Below are 17,925 nucleotides of genomic sequence, written 5' to 3' on the forward strand. Positions count from 1 at the left end.
AACATCAACTGAACATAAAACAGTATCTGAGAAGACTAACCAAAACCGGTAGTGCTTTTACATGGAAGTCAGAACAGCACTTCAGTATCAGAAAACAGGATCAACTCTGACAAGATACTAATCGTTTTGCCTTATATATTGCATATGTGAAACAAGTAGACAACATTGTGAAGCAAGCCGAATTCCTGAAGCAAATAATCTCTAGCTTCTCAAAAAAGTTCAAGTTTGCCCACCTGAGTATCCAATAACACTGCCAAGCCAAGTTAGTAGTTTCAGACCAAAGCTCTGATGGGCAACAATGGATGAATGCATAACTTGTACTTTCAATGGCTTCGTCTGACGACTGGTATTTCTCTTTAAAAGGGGAAAAAAAAGAAGGTAATGCTTATTTAATGAGGGCTAGCATACATCACCGTACAGAAATACAACATGCCTATGATTAATTGCAGTAATTTATAATTTTAATACATATTTCAATGACTAATATCTGCATAGCGAAGAAGCGAAATCAAAAATCTGAAGTTTGCTTATCCTATTAATATTTTAATGACATTATTATGCAATAGCAATTTATTTAGGCCAATCCATTTTCCACTCTTCTGCTCTTATCAACAGAAACACTGATCTGCTGCATTTCACTGATAACCAGTCCCACGCATAGCTTAAGACAACCACGCACATTCGTTCCTCACAACATGACATGCAAGTCACACAGCAGCATGCCAAGAAGGGAATTTCACCGTTCACAGACAATTTCCAAAAGTGAAAAACAATCACAGAATTAAAACAAGAATGAAACAATGTCCCTTCATCTCAGTGCTAGTAATGTCTGGTTGATAAGGTTACACATAAAAAAGCCATTTGTTCTTTGACTGCATAGGTGACAAGCTAGATATACTGCACAACTTCATCTTCAAAGATACATTAATGTTTTCAAACTACTTTAAATAGTTTTAAGTACAGTAACTGTAGTTGCAGTATTTCTTTCCTAGTGGTAGCAGTATCATATGTAAATTCTTTCATGTAACTAAGTACTGCACTGCAGCAGTTAAATGAAAATTAAATAAAAATATTAATCCCATGTTCTTACATGGAAGAACCTTATAATATAGAGCACAACTATACACACATGCATTCATATATACAAGAAATGAAAATGCATTTGTAGCTTGGTACTTGGATTCAATCACTCAGTTGCAATTTCAGTGGTTGGAGCTATCATAAAAAGGCAAACAATTTGATATTACAGGAAAAAAATAGTTTAGCTTCACTGATCTGAGCTGACATGCAATTATAAGATTACATTTGAACTTCCTGATCTCTTTTCTGAAGACATATGTAGTCTAGCAAAAACTTCCTAGGAAATGAGTTTGGGTGCAAGTTAAATTATAGGTATAAAAACAAAGAAAAACAGAGCACAAACCTGTGTTTTTGATACCTCTCCTTTGTATATCCTAGTAACTCCAACATTTTGTATTACTTAAAAGAGCCATGACGGTAACAGTATCACAAACCTATGTAGCAAAACATCCTTTTGGCAACATGAGGCAATTAAGTAAGTTATGTTACTTACCACTATTACTGATTTTGCTTGATCGCAGTACTGAAAGTCTCCGTATCGCACAGATCTACGTCCCTTGAAATTTGTAAAAAGGTAATGTTAACACTAGCTTCTGAACAAGAAGGTCAAACACTGTGGTTTTCATTGGTATAAAAGATACAGTAAGGTTTCAGATGCAAGTTAATTGTTCTTGCTTTCATACAAATTTCTTTTTTTTTTTTTAAAGTACTGTATATAGTTAGATATTTGGGTTTCCAAAATGCAACCTGCAGTTTTAAGAAGAAAATAAAACTATGCCATATATGCAGTTACCTGCTAAACAAAATTCTGTGTGTACAATAATTAGTGATTAAGACACAGCCACTACATTTCAATGCCTTTAAAGCAGATATTAAAGCTAACTGACCTTTTAAACAAATGCTACTAAGGCACGTAGTTATTTCAAAACTGCAAGGTTTCCACATTCTGTGCTGCCATTACGTAAATTAAAATAGAGATAGTTGGTTTAATTTTTGTTGTATTGCAGACCGGACAGCTTACACAAATTTTAGACCTTGTTTGATGCCAAAACATTGTTTCAGACATTGACTTTTTTTTGTGTACTTACATGCACGCATGCAAACACATGCACACATGTATGTATTTAAAAGTAGGACAGATCCGCAGCAGGGAAAAATCTCCAAATCTCCAAAGACCATCCAACAATAAAGTGCATGTGCTTAAGTCAAAGGAATCTTTATATAGTTATTGATATTACAGAAATAGGGTACTAATAATACAAAAATTAAAATGTAGTTCAACATTAGGTAATATAAAGCAGTTGAATTTCCTTTTCCACTGACTTCCTTCCAGTCTAACCACTTCAATATCCCAAAGTGATGTTCTCGTTGCCATTTTGAAAGAGATGCTCCTTGTTGTGTTGCCCACCCCGTGTCGGCCCCACCCCCCAAAAAATGCATGACGAAACAAAAAATAAAAGGACACTTTTTCACAGCAACAGTCTTATAACACAAATAACAAGATGCAGCTGTCCCTAGAAAGTTACCAAGAAGAAAAGAAGCCCTTTTGCAAAAAATTCACACAAGCCAGAAGACGCACACAACTGGAAGTGTTTCTGAGACCTATGTACTAGTTAAAATCATATTCAGTATGTAGAGATTCTGAACTCATTGTTCTCTCTAAATGCTGTATAGAATGCTTTACCTTTTCCTGCCATTATCATCTAACCATTACAAAAAAGAAAAATTTAAAAACCACAAATAATTCCATAAGCACAGGAACAAAAGCAGCCAATTATGTATTTCATCCCTCACAGTTGACAGCTGTTAGTCTCTTCCCTTGCTTGGAGCAAGTACAAGGGATCTTACAATGAAAATTCCCTGGTGCATAGGAAGCCATGAGCTAAAGCTGCTGCCTGCCCTTTGCAGAGGGGCTAAGAAACACTCTGGTATCTACACGCATAAGACTTACTAGAATACAGTGATGCTGAAATATATATTCAATTTTAAATGTAGTTTGGGTTGGTCAATAAGTTAGTGACCTGACACACGTGGCTCAATCACATTAACCATACTCTTTGGGAAAACAAATTGAGTAAGCGTGGCCTTATAAAATAAACATTAGGGTAAGCAAAAGTTATAGAAAGGAATTTACTTACATCTCTATCTACTGTCGTTGCAAAACCAATAGCTTCCTTCTGTGTGCAGTTGACAGCTTTCTGAAGAGTATAAATAACTTGTTCATAGGTGTGGACTTCATCATTAAAGAGCATGCAGTAGTAGGTATCATTCTTCTCACTTCAAAAGCAAGCATTGGTTTTATGTAATTCAAAGTAATACAATTTAAAGGATCACGTTTTCCACTAAGCAGACAACCCAAGCCTGGGCTTCATTTCTACAGAGTTATATTCCAAAAGGACTGACCCTCTCTAACTTGTATAGGAACATGCAACTTTCCTGCAGAATTATGTACAAAACAAGCAAAATCTTAAGACAACACTTAGGTCTGAGTAATACTTTTGAGCATTTGTTGATTCTGAATCAGCAGTTTCCTAAGGAAAACATATTTCCTTCCAGTGCAGCTGTGCTCAGTACATTCTCCCATAGCTTCCTAGAGGTTTCACTGGTCTGGCATTATTTTATCACACCTGATTCCCCAGTACTACATAAAAGTTTCTATTACACAACAAAAGCTTGGCAGTCTCTGAAAGAGTACGAACTACACAATCCTCAAACCCACAACTTCTTAAGATTATATAGATTCAATACAATCTTTTGACTCCCATCATTTTGTTATATAGCAGTCTTCTTCATATAGCTACTAACAAGCTGACACAAACAAAAACGTATCTATGATTATACTTCATTATACTTCAGTATTCTGTAATGTTTCAAAATTTGTAATAAATGGCTCACAAAAATGCTTTTGCCACTGGAACACCAATAACTTTAGTGCCACCACTTGTTTTAAGGTAGTAATATTGTAGTAATATTTCCTTTACAATATTAGGAAAATAAAGCTATCACAGACACATTGCTTCATCATCTATATCATGGGATATACCCAGAAATCAGAGACATAGGAAAAACAAATCTATTAAAAATTATTTCAGTCTACAGCCTACAAAATATTCCTGATAGAATTTTAGGAAAGACAGAAGATAGGCTTAAAGTCAGAATTTACATGTTTTCGTTGGAAATATCTGCAGGCCTTTAAAAGGCAAAAGACAAAGGCTATACTTACATCATTTCTAGGCCAGGCAATTCATTTTCTTTTTCCCATGTTAATATATCTACTGCATATTTAAACGTGATAGCAAAAATATTATAAGCTCTTGCTACCATATCTTCCGGTAAGTGCACAAGAGGATCCTGAAAAATAAGTATAAATAGCAATTGAGAACTTAAATGGCATTCAGAATAGGGAATTCTGTCAAATTCTAACTTCTTTGTGTCAAAGATGATGTAAGCATCTTTAATGGTGCCTTTCTTTAAATAACTTTGCATTTGAAAGGAACAGAGCCAATAATCAGCCTGTTTTCTTTTTTGTGTTCTTCACTGAAAATCACCGAAGTGGGAATCTAGCATTCAATGCCCGAATGCTAACTTGCCTATGATCACCCACTTAAATTTTCACACTTCTGTGTTTTCACTTTCCTTCTCACTTCTGCATACCTTCTAATATAACCAACCCACTTTCAACCTCAGCTGTATCAGAACCTGCTTTTTCCATAATGTCTTCAAAAAATGTAATTTGAGATCACTATATTTTGTTCCACTTATCAATATTAGTAAACTGCAGAACACCAATAAATATACATTCCTTGCCTTCTTTTAAATGTACCAGGCTTTTAGAGGCAGAAGTCTTATCTGTCCAAGACTGTACAACCACCAGCACACTGAGATCACGAGTTACGATGGAAGTCTCACACACTATGGTATCATCTGCCCACACGTCCATCTTGTTCAGGGACACCCATTCCCTTTTGCATGGGAACACTCCTCCACTTGTGTCCGTTCTGCACTCTCCAGGGTGCCCCCATTTGACATCTGCAGCAGCCACTATAAATTCAGCCTCCCTTCTCTGCTAGAAGGGAAGGGCTACTGCTGCTAAGAGAACTGAAAAGAGGAGGAGGAGTGCTGCCTCAGTCTGCAAACTCAAAGGAACTTCTTTCTGGAGCAGAAAAAAGAGATCCACTGCCATGTCACACACCTGTAGTTAGCTTCCTTCCCCACGACAGCAGAAGCTGATATGTCAGCCCCCTGTCAGCTAGCACGTAACACTGCCATTTCCTTCCAATCCATTCCATGGGATTTGTGTACAAATAGAAAACATTAAAAGACTCTTCTCTGAAGGGTTTCGTCTTCCACTACCACTTTACAAATAAAAGCAGATCAAGACACAACCATCAACTCTCTAAATTTTGATGCTCAAATCTACTACTGCCTCTTCTGCAAATCTGGGAAGGGAAAACTGCATGGCCTGCAAGCCACCTGTTGGACCACATGGACTAATATTGGGTCACTGACTCAATTCAGAATACTATAGAAGTCTGTGTAATATTTAACAGAGAAAGATATGGAGCAGTAGCACAACTTCTGTTGTAGGATTACATTGTAACGCCAAGTTCTGTACTTCAGTACAGCTTACACTGTATCAAAATGGCCACAAGAAACTTTTCAGAAGTCTGCATTATTTACAGCAGGCCCTCAGCAGTCAGCAATTCACCTGTACTGTGAATTGTTGTAAACTTCAGTCATCCTGTAAATTGTATTCATACTGTAAAAACAAAAGTTGACTTATGTTGTATACAGTAAAGTTCATTCAGCCACCCACCCCAACACGCTTTTGGGATATTTGGAAGTTTTACAGGAATGCTAGTAACCACCATTTCTCTTTTTTGATTAATTTAAAACTTATTTAGGATATGCAGAGTTATCAATCACCAACAGCAAAGGCAAACCTTAAACAGCTGCACTGCCTCTATTCCCAACACCTTCAGCAAAGACACGCGTCTGGGCAAGGAGAAAGCAGGCTACCAGCACGCTCAAACGATCCTTGATCCACCTCAAACACAACGCTCCACAGGAGGATCTCGGTCCCCATCACTTATGGGGAAGAAGCACAAAACCTGCCCAGTACCTAAAGTTTTTCCATCAATCAAATTACTGCCGTCTTTCGTTGCCACCGTAAGTATCGTTGGACACCATGGTAGCAGCCCACCCAAGATTGCAGAACACGGTTTCTGAGGATGTTCACTAACGTAACCTGGTAGGTAGGCCAAGCGGTGAGTCCATGCAGAAATTGCTAAGGGTCGAGACAGTGAGGACAGATTTTAGAAGGACTACTGTCACTGCAAATACAGTTAGAGTAGCTTCACTTAAACCATCAGATCAGAAAAACTCGTGTGAATTTTTTTTTCATATATTCCCTTCAAAAAATGTCACAAATTCTATTACTTAAGAACAGCTTTAAGTGGTCAGACCAGAAGTCCAACTAGACGCTATCATTCCTGAAACGTAGTAACAGGTACTAAGGAAAGAGTGTAAGGGCAGAATGCTCCTCTGGCCTTTGCTACCTTAAGACACAACGACTTCCCAAGTCAAAGATGGTACCTGCACTTTTACGTAGCCATCAATTATTTTTTCTTCCACAAATAGGTTAAATTGCCTTCTGAACATAGATAAACTTTTAGTCAGAACAGTGCTTTCTATGTAGCATTAATTTCAACAGCTTGAATTCATAAAATAAGTAGCGTTGTGGTTTTTTTTTTTTGCTAGCTTCATTTAATATATCTAAGTTGTTACGCTATAAGAAATTAAGGGATGTTCTCTATTTACCTTCGCCATGGGAAACAAGCTTTTATAGACCTCTATCTTAACTCTATGGCATTTTTGTAATAGCAAGTAATTTTGACTCAAAAATATTTGTGCGCTTTACTTTGTGAGAATCAGAACATATGTTACGCAGATAGCTTAATTTGGCTTATTCGCGCACATGATTACATACAATTTTTTTTCACGTGGAAGATTGCCTTTCAGAATAAGACAGAAAAACAAAGAAACAGAACTGAAACAGAACTGTTCTTGGTTGCACAGGCAACCAAGAACACACAAAATAAAGCCTTCAAGTAGAAAATGTTATTCTAAGTAACTCTCAGTTTGGTAAGATGTTAATTTTGTCTAATTCATGGTTAAGTTCAATATCTCTATTAAATTTACTCTAGTCTCCTGTGAACGCTTATGTTTCGGCATAGAAGACTAAATATCAGCTCATTTGAATGATTTCTTACACAAACACAGTTAATAGTGTTTTGAAACACGATGTCTTAACTGTTACTACCTCTTCTTCTGCTGTCTCTGAAGTGTTAAGTTCATGCTTTTGACAATAAGGACCTTCTTTCCAAGCCTCTGTATCACCACAGTCACAGAAACCTCCTCCACCCGATGTTGTCATCTGAAATGATTTTTAAAACAAAGTTATGTGAACACACATATAAGCATGCATGCACATTAACACAAGTAGTCACAGCTAAACTACAAAAGCATGATCACAACACCTGATAGCTTTTTCCAGTACCCTGTTTAAAAAAAGAAAAAGTAAAATCATGTCTGTTTCTATGACCTGCCTATGCCAAAAGGAAAAAAAAAGGTCCAAACATTCCTATTCTACCCACGTCCAAGGCTGTGTAGAATTAATGTACAGTTTATGACAGGACAACACAGTAGTAATGTGCAGCTTTCCTGAATTTCCTACTTGTAATGCCACCTTTCCTACTTCAGATTCTCTCATTTTTCATCTGAGCAAAGCTTTATCATTTCATATAACGTTATTAAAGGAACAGATGCGCCATTTGTGGTAACAGGAGTTCCTGGACAACACTTACAAACTGTTTGCATCATAAACCTTCACAAGCATAGCCAGCAGTAGCTGAATACTGTAATGATGTATTATTCACATTGTTTTAATAAACTTTGACTTAAAGCAAAGATAAGCTCAAATTAATAAACGTAACAGGTTTTGAACCACAACTATTAAATAATTCAGAGAATAATTCTTTCTTCACCTATTTGTGTCAGAAAGGTACTTTTTATACATACAAATACACCCTACAGTATCAATAAAGTTGGATGGACATTTGAAATAATTTTTGCTTATACTTTTGGATGTCATCTAGACTTGCTAATTCCCTAAGCAAGCTTGCAAGCTAAAAACCTCCTAGAAGTATGCTGATATCAGCAACTAGGTTGGGTTTCTTGAAGCAGGTTGTTTTGTTTTGTTTTTTCCCCTCTAAATTCTAGCACTCAATGTAAATCAAATCAATGCATAGTTACACTAACAGCAGTGCAGTGAAGCATTGTCAAAAACAGATTTACAGAAAGGCTGCACTTAGCTCCCTGGCTTAAAAACACACCAAGGACTTCTAGTTCAAAAAAAAACCCACAAAAATAAATCTACACTATTAGTAGCAGTAGACATAGGCATCTACTCTTTTAATGTTACTTTCACATTATATTTAAAAACAAACAAAAATGCTGCTATTGTACAGAATTTAATGTCAGACATTTAAAGGAAATAATTTTAAAACAATAGCAGTTTCGCAGTAAAGGTTTTTCAATACCTTCTAAAAATCATCGTATTCAAAACGAGCAAAAACCAACTTTAATGCTGTAAAACACATTCAAGGGTATATATTAAAAATAACAAACACATTCGTAAGTTTAGTTGTTATGCATAAAATGTAATTGCTCAACATTTAAAAATACTAAACTTCAGAATGTACACTCAAATTCAAACACTCAAGTTCATACAAGATTATTGCACAGACTAACTCCAAACCTCGTATGTTTGCACCCAATGTTTTGAAATTAGGTATACATTCTACATATACATTCTATAAATATATATTTACAGTTTAAACTATAAACATGAAGGTCCATACGCAAGGACATTAATGATGACACCACATACTCCAGCAGTATTACTAACCCTGTATCGGTGCTCTCTGTGAATGCTTCCAAGAAAGCACTCCATGCACAACACACATGTTGGGTCAACTGCACAGTCTCTGACAACAGGAGAGAGGGAAAAAAAAGCATTAACCATATTTTCAGACTTCAATTACACATTCTACAACAGGTAACGTTCAAGTATCACCAATATCAGCCTTCTGACTACTGTATGTTATTCTGAAAGATGAAAGGGATAGGTTCCAAGGAGAGGGAAACAATTAAAATGGAAATGGGGAAAAAAAAATCTGCTCTCAAAACAGGAGAGGCTATAGAAAGTTTGTTTGGGTAACATTTATACTTGGGTTAGCCACTGTCTTCCAAGAGGTGAGACAAGCATATAAGCAAGTAAACAGGTGGATTACAGCATGCAGTGCAGACAGGTACACAGTATAAACCTAAGCAAGTTCTCCTGAGTACAGAATACTAGCACTAACAATCTTCAGCCATCAAAGACTTTTTTTTACCGAACACTGGAAAGAAAGACAGCACACAACAGATTACATCAAACGTCTGCTTCCAAGTTTAGACCTACAAGCTCACTGAACAGGTCCAAGAATGCAATTTCCTCAACCAGAAGACTGGAGAGCATAATTAAGTCCTGTCTACAAGCACGGCTGCATTAGACAGAAGTAATATTTCTATGAAAAAAGGACTAAAAGAATGAAGGAAACAGTTATGCATTATTTTTAATTTCCTCCCTGAAAAAAGCAATGCTGAAAACACATGAACTTATGTAAGGCGACTGCTTTCAAGCCACCTCAAGATAAAGGGACTCAGGTTATGCAATGTAAAAGTGACCACCAGGAAAATCAGTGTCTTATGATGGTTATTTTAAAAACAATAATTCAGAGAAACAACTTATTTTGTTCAAAAGATGACACTATAGATCCTATGGAATGCTATTATCAAGAATTCTCTTAATTTCATTTCACTAAATAAATTCAACCAGTTAATCACTGAAAGATAATCAGGCAGCCACGACTTAATATGTACGAAGTACCAAGTCGTTTTCATGTTTCTTTCCTCCAAAGGAGACACAGAAAGTAAAAATGTCAAAGCAGAAATATAGGAAGCTGTTCTGTTTTTACAATAATTTCTGTTTGTGGAATACTGCATTTTTTAAAGATATTAAAGGGAACCACTTATTGCAACAATTTAGTTCTACAATATTGGGTATCCATTCTTCAGAGCCCTAAACTTATGACAAACTCAGTACCATTGGCAAAGTAATTTCACAAACAAGTACGGGGGCTCGATAAACTAAAGCAGAAGCAGATCTGTAAATTTCACAACTGGAAAGCTGCTGCTTTTAACAAATTTTGTTAACTCATAAAACATTTATTCTCTATCTCCAACAGAAGTTTCATTTAAACTCTCATTATTGCTCATTACCAGCTATAAACCAAAGCAATTTCTTAAAACACAACAGGGAACAGTAACAGGGATCTAAGGAACCCACAGATTTCATCTCCTCCACCTCAAGATGAGAGGCTTCAAAACACTTCTTAAACACCCAAACTCCGTGATATGCACCTGCCCGCTTATTTCTGATTAATGCCCTTAAATCACTCTGACAGTTCACCTGAATTACTTTTTTTGTCTTGCATTACTTCTGTACAGAAAACAGTCTACAATATACTAATTAATATTTTAACATTTACAATCCCATCGTGTGTTAATTTTTCTCTGGTCTGACCCATCATGAAAGACAACCATGAATTTACTTTAAAAAGATATTTGAGGTATAAACTTTTCATTAGGACAGCACATTTCTATCTAAACTTGTTCTGTAACTTCACAAGTGAGAAATGCTTCAAAATTGTATTTCGAACTACCTGCAAGAATACGTAGGCTCTCCCACTTTAAAAACACGGCCGCAGAGATGGGAAGGCTTGTTTGCTTGCTCAAGCTTTGGAAAACCAAATGCAGGATCTTCGCCACAAAGATACCATTCCATTGGTCCCAGCAAAACGTGTTGTGCCAGCATGTCTTCTCTTTGTGGAGCAGGGTTAGGACCCCTGCAGTAAATTTTTGGTACATAATAGGCCAGGTGCTGGTATACTTCTTTCTGAAGCTCACTTGCTTGCAGCCATTTCTTTTAAAATAAAAAGAAACAGTAAAAAAGTCACGTCAATAAAAAATACCAACCACAGTTCTATCCATCAGGAAGCCTTTCTTATTTCTAACTTAAAAATCTAAAATGGCATTACAAAACCAGAAAGCCCAGTTTCCTTCTAAGTGTTAAACCTAGCAGGTTACATAAGGCAGACATTAGGAAAGGAATCATCTGTTTACCAGCTTGCACATTTTATCCTTTTGACATACAGCAGTTTTTTGTTCTTGTTTTCCAAAACACAAGATTTAAGAGTTCAAATTCTTAACGGTTTTCCACCAGGATGCATGACCAGTGAAATGTCCCAGCGTTCACCGTGACTTTTAAGGGTATGCTGGCTGCATTTACGTGGCGTGCAGACTGATGCTGCCAGCTGGGGACACAGAGGCGCAGTGGAAGCCTGGAGTTGGCACGGAGCAGGCAAAGACAAAAAGCACAAGGAGACTGGCAAACACAACATTAGGTAACCAGCCATCTCATTTAATTTCAACAAATTAACTAAGAAAATAAGGGGTTTTATTTTTGTTTCTTCTTCCACCAAAATAATAACTCACCCGAATTACTATTTCAAGTATGTCTGATGCATGAATTCTCTTAGTCAATCAGTTAAAATCTGTGTTGACAAAGATTTTAAAAGCCAAACTACTGTACCTGCTATAACCCGCCAAGAAACAGCTTTCTAGTTTTTTCCCCCTGTACTTCACAGTTCTTTCTAGGTGTCTCATCATGTGTACCCCGTATACACACACACCAGAAGAGTATAAAATAATCCTCAAAGCCAATGTTTGTTTTATTCCAGCCTTGTGGATTACATTTTTATGAAGGCCTAAATTGCAAATTAAGGCTGCAAGGCTTTTATAATAAATAAACTGGAGCAAGCATTTACTGCAAGTGTGCACTTATTAAATCCTGCACGATATAAACAGCCGTAGCACGCCGTTTCTCGTCGTCATGCCATTTCTCACTGTAAGTATGACAACCAGATACCCCCAGGCAACTTCAGATAAAGAATTCAGAATCAACCTGAAACTGCATATGAAAAGCAAGAATTAATTATTCCAAAATAAACAGGTTTGATAATCAAATGTTTTAGCTTGGGTTATGTTGAGGACTGGCTCGCTGCGCGTAATCACATTGATATCATGCAGCTGCAAGATAAGGAAATGGCGGATTACCGCACCCAGCTGGTCTAGAGAAACAAGAGCAAAGACACGTACGCAAGGCTTGTCTGGGAACTCTTGTGAGAAATCCCAGGCAATTAGAAACAATGATAGTAGAGGGCATACTGCCCTGGGAGTTATAGTTAGATTAGAAAGGGGAACTAGCGGATAGAAGAATGCGGAACTAACAGATAGGGCAGTAGATGACGCTTACCAATAAGGAGCTTGGCTTTTGCAATATGTATGAGCTAATTATCCTGTACACGATAAAAGACAATTGAGCTATCCATTAAAGCTGAAGCATACTTAACACTCATATTGAGCGTTTGTGTCTTCCCTCCGTCGACAACAAATGGCGCCCGAGCAGGGACCCTTGCTGGACGAGAACCCTGAACGAGTAAGCCGGTATTAGGCGACGGAGTACAAGGGGAAAGCCGGTTCTGACTACGTAACCCGGAATCCGCGGAACATAAGATTGGGGCGAGCAGAAGGCGACTCGGGAAGAGCGCCCGGGACGAACCCATAGCGGGTCCCGCCGGAACGCCGCGAACGGAAGCTTTGTACGGGGGCAACGGCACCGTGAGTAAGCATGGAGAAACAAGCGGCAATTAATTTACTTAAGTGCTTTTTAGAAAAGCGTAAGACGCCAGATATAGATTGTCGTAAAGAGTTACCGGGGCAGACTGCCAAGGCTTTACCACCTGGCATATTCCTGATCTGTGGAGATCGAGCCTGGCAGGGAATCCCAGCAAATGCGCACGGGGGGCCATGCTATTTGGGACGCTTGACTTTGTTTGCCCCTGACCTACACAGTCAAGAATTGCGAAACATTACTCAGCAATGGAAACGCCGAACGAGACGCAGTCTCAAAACTTTGGGGAAACAAGACTAGAAAATTGAAGACTGTTTTTCACCTGTACAAAGAAATATTAAAGGGTGGTCTTAAAATTTGAACATTGGTCTGGAGAAAAACCATGGTGTTTGTTATGGACAATTAACTGTTAAAGTTATTGTAAGTTATCTGTATTTAGCAGAGTATTTTCAACGAGTGATCTGAGCTGAAATTGGAGACTATTAGTAAGTTATGTTTGGAAGTTTTAACTTCAATGAAGTAATTATTTACTGTGAAAGAGACAAACATTGAATAACTGAACAAAGAGGGTGCAATATCTTTGTTTTTTATGAGGCTCCTGAGAATAAAACCAACTGAAGCATTTCAATTCACTTGAATGAGAAACGTGTTTAATTAAAAGAGCCCAAGAAGACACTGGTATGAAAGGTAAAATCTCAGAGGTTGGTCAGTTAATGTGGCACACTTGCTGGTCACTTTGTAAAATGTAGATTTGAAGTACAGTGGTGAAAACATTAAATGTGACTACGCAGATACTCACAGAAATGGCCCAGGACCTGGACAGCCTGCGACACGCTGTATTACAGAACAGAGCGGCGATTGATTTTCTACTGCTGGCACAGGGCCACGGGTGTGAAGAGCCCGAAGGAATGTGCTGTTTTAATCTCTCGGACCATGGCGAGTCGATCCACGAGCAGCTGAAATGGCTGAGAGACCACACCAAGAAGATAGTGGTCCGGAATAATTGGCTTGATAGACTATTTGCAAGTTGGTTTGGGAACATGGGAGGTTGGATATTGGGTCTGATAAAAGAAGGGCTACGCTTACTGCTAATAATTGTCCTAATTATAGTAGCGGCGCGAGTAGTATTTAGTTGCCTAATAAAAAGGCTCGAGCAGTTAACTAGTAGGGTTTTTCTAGCAACAGTAATAGCATGTGTAAGGTGTAATTGCTCGAAAAAAAAAAAAAAAAAAAAAAAAAAAAAAGGTCAATGCCACACGTGCTCCTTATTGCAATGCATCTCTTTGCTGTCATTATACAAACTATAATAGCATCCTTCCTTGCGCCAGGAGCCGCTCTGCTCGGCTGTGGGATCGACTGTGGAACGGACGCCCCTAGGTGCACCCCGAGCATTTTTTCCTCGGAGGGGTCTCCACTCTCAGCCGCTCACCACGGGAGCAGACAAGGACCTCCTGAAGCTGCACACAAATTATTTTAAGTGATATTGTCTTGTGGTATGAATGAGAAGTGCAAGAGGCCTCTCTGCGTGATTGTGTGATTGTGTGATTGTGCTGTGCGAGTAAGAAGCAGTATCGCTGCGAAGCAACATTCCTAGCGCTTAGTGGCTTGTTGACTGATGTAGATTCTAGTAGGCACACTACTTTACAATCGTAGTTCTGCATGAGATTTTTGACCCTGTTGCTTATTGTACCTTGCTTATTGCAGTGTGTGCGGTGATTGATAGAAAAATCTATAGAAAGCTTTTGGTTCAAAATAAAAACGGGGGAATTGTTGAGGACTGGCTCGCTGCGCGTAATCACATTGATATCATGCAGCTGCAAGATAAGGAAATGGCGGATTACCGCACCCAGCTGGTCTAGAGAAACAAGAGCAAAGACACGTACGCAAGGCTTGTCTGGGAACTCTTGTGAGAAATCCCAGGCAATTAGAAACAATGATAGTAGAGGGCATACTGCCCTGGGAGTTATAGTTAGATTAGAAAGGGGAACTAGCGGATAGAAGAATGCGGAACTAACAGATAGGGCAGTAGATGACGCTTACCAATAAGGAGCTTGGCTTTTGCAATATGTATGAGCTAATTATCCTGTACACGATAAAAGACAATTGAGCTATCCATTAAAGCTGAAGCATACTTAACACTCATATTGAGCGTTTGTGTCTTCCCTCCGTCGACAACAGGGTTACTCCAAACTGCACACGATGAACTCTTAAGAACTTACGCTTGAGACAACACAGTTGTGGTAAGGTTCTTCACAAAACAAAGAGTCAGCAAAGCATGTACGCCATTCGAGGGTGGTTGTGTGTGTGTTGTGTTTCGTTTGTTTGCTTGTTTGGGTTTGTGTTTTTTGTTTTTAATGCACTGCAATATTTTCATTTACTAGACTATGTTTTTCTAATGCAGAACTTCATATAAAAAATTTGTCAATACAGCTCTTAGTAAAAAATTATGCTCTCCTCACTTCTCCTTCCCTCAGTTTGACTCCTTAAAATCAAAACCAACCTACTAAATCTTCCTGTGTTGATCGTGCTTTGATGGTCAATGCCAGGATTTTTTCCAACTAAGTCCATGCAAAAAGATCCCCCAAACTCCCATCCTTCTAAAAGTTTAGAGATAATCTCACCATTACCAAAAGGATTCAGACTATATTGCACCAGAAAAAAAATTCATTGTTAAGAATGTAATAATTTGATTTTTTCCCCCCTGCTCATGAATCTTTCCCTCCTCTTTCATCGTATCTAGTACTGCCAGGAAATGACCCAATCACAGTGGAACTGACATTGCCTCTTCCATGATTCCTATTTAATAAGAACATTTTTTACATGATTTTCCAGAGTATACGTTAGTAATTACACCTGCACTTTTCTCAGCAAAGTGCCTTTAATTTCCACCTTTTAAATCAGTAGCACATCACTAATTTCTACCTAGAAAACAGACAGTGCCTATTAGCTGCACTACAAGCTCAGGCAAATACCTGGCCAGAGAAAATTCTTGTTCCTCAAGTAAATGGCTTTCCCATCCCCAAAATTCTGGGAGTAATTGCCTGAAAGTTAGGTGTGGCAACTCTGGAGTGTCATCACAGCTAACTCTCTTTGTGGATCCAGTTCTACACACAACTGCGCTCACAGTTTTGAATCCTGGCTAAAAGAGTACCAGAAGGCAGGAGGTACGGGCTGCTAGGACAAGGAAACAGATGTCGCACCAAGAACCACCAGGAAGACAACTCAACACACTACTGTGCATGGAAAATTGCTATTAAACAATATATATGTATGCCCATATAGGTTATGCTCCTTTTCTAAATCACTGCCTTGGAGGTACTCAAGTGCAGTAAAACTACTCAAAACTTTGGCATATATTCTTCAAGGAAAACAACTCTCATTTAGGCAAGGCTTCTTTGTCTGTCTTCGACCCTGAAGTCACATGTACGAAAAGTTAATGTTCTGTTCTCCCAAGAGAGGTTTTTATTAAAAAGGGAAGTGTATTTCTCCTCATTTCCACCCCCCCTCAGACTTACTGCTCCCTGGCAGTAACTTTTGACAGCCTTGAAAATAACCCAAAAAGCATTTTTCAAGTAACATTTATGTAAGCAAATATCTAATGGTCCATCAAGTGTTCCTATTAAACCCGTATCTCTGTAAGAGATACTAGCAGAACAATACATGTAATACAAACAAGTCGTGAAACAATTCAATTTACTCTTTCAAAAGCTAAAAGGTGTAATTTAAATAATTTATGTTTTTGTTAGCTGCATAATAGCTAAATAGCTAAGTAATAGCTAAAAAAGCACCTGCGCTCCAGGTTCATGTGCTGCTACAGATATCGGTAATTTATTCTTTTTGATTGTTATTCTGTGGAAGTTTGTAGTTAAGTTGCTGCAACGGGAAACTGAAATGCAAAGTGCTGTAACTTGCTATGGACTGGTGTTTGTCTTCTTGGTATTGTGCTATCAGCAAAGGGGGGCAAAGGAGGGGAAGGGGAGAAAAACAGTGCTAAAAGCCAAGTACCCTGGTCACTTATACAATCAGGCAGCACTGGTTGTGTTTAACTGCTAGCACACGGCAGAATTGACAGCTATAGGTCTACAAACTGTAGCTTGTGCTGGAGAATAAAATTGAGAAAGCATTGACTAAGGTCATGATGGCGCTGGTACCTACATACCAAATCTGTACGTGTGCTCCACTTGGTGGACCTCTGGCTTTATCAGCAGCGTGACCCAGAAAAGCAGCCACCACTCACAGAGATAAGGCCGTCTGGGCTCCGTTTGTGCTAACTACGCACATTTGGCCATTTCATCATCCCCCTGCCTGCGCTGTAGGTACACCACCGTAACTGAAGGATAACCCGAGCTATAACACTGTCTTTTGTTTCGGAAGCGGCCGACGTAGGTCAGCTCCTCAAGGTCTTGTCCTACAGGCGTACACACACAGGCAGCCCCAATATTTTAACGCACGGAGCCAACTCCTCAAATAGGTAACGTCTAAGGCTTGGCATCTACACCAGAAGCGAAAACAAAACGCTCCTCTGAACAGCTTGTCTGTAAGGCTCCCATTCTCTGACTTCCGAAGCGCTCCTCGTAAAAACGGGTACAGAGGCGCAGGTAAAGGGCTCGGAGCCCCACGGGCTTTATTCCTGTTTCCCCCACAAGCTCCCCGCCCCAGCAACCCCGCACGCCGCCGGCACGAGCCCTGCGCAGACCCTCAATCCCCGGGACGGGGGGGAGGGAGGGAGGAAGGAAGGACCCGGCCATTAACGTCCCGCCGGGCTGCCCGCTCCCGGCCGCCCTCCCCCGCCCGCTTCTCGCCCTCACCGCGGCGATCTCCTCGGCGGAGCACTCCAGCAGGCCCCTGTCGAAGGCCGGCAGCTCCGCCTCCAGCTCCGCCGCCATCTTCTGCTGCCGCCGCCGCCGCCGCCGCCACGGAAGCGACCCCCGGAACCGGGCCCTGCCGGCCGCTCTGCCCCGGGAGCCCGCTTCCGGCCCGCTGCGTCA

At 39.3% G+C, this 17,925-nt stretch overlaps 1 protein-coding gene across 2 annotated transcripts in view; it reads right to left on the bottom strand.

Moving 5' to 3' along the window:
* UBR2 (ubiquitin protein ligase E3 component n-recognin 2) overlaps positions 1 to 17,925 on the bottom strand; it is a 54,956-nt gene extending 37,031 nt beyond the window's left edge. Inside the window, exons 1-8 of one of the 2 annotated variants that reach the window (XM_083831977.1) lie at positions 17,746 to 17,925; positions 10,908 to 11,167; positions 9,050 to 9,128; positions 7,403 to 7,516; positions 4,304 to 4,431; positions 3,219 to 3,357; positions 1,574 to 1,636; positions 234 to 354 (exon numbers count right to left, since the gene is read on the bottom strand). In XM_083831977.1, coding sequence (XP_083688103.1) covers positions 234 to 354; positions 1,574 to 1,636; positions 3,219 to 3,357; positions 4,304 to 4,431; positions 7,403 to 7,516; positions 9,050 to 9,128; positions 10,908 to 11,167; positions 17,746 to 17,823 — 982 coding nt within the window. In that variant the 5' untranslated portion in view covers positions 17,824 to 17,925. The remainder of the gene's footprint in view (positions 1 to 233; positions 355 to 1,573; positions 1,637 to 3,218; positions 3,358 to 4,303; positions 4,432 to 7,402; positions 7,517 to 9,049; positions 9,129 to 10,907; positions 11,168 to 17,745) is intronic. The other variant, XM_083831976.1, reaches the window with a different exon arrangement.

The sequence above is a fragment of the Anser anser genome (assembly GCF_964211835.1).
Source record: "Anser anser genome assembly, chromosome: 3".
NCBI classification, from domain to species: Eukaryota; Metazoa; Chordata; class Aves; order Anseriformes; family Anatidae; genus Anser; species Anser anser.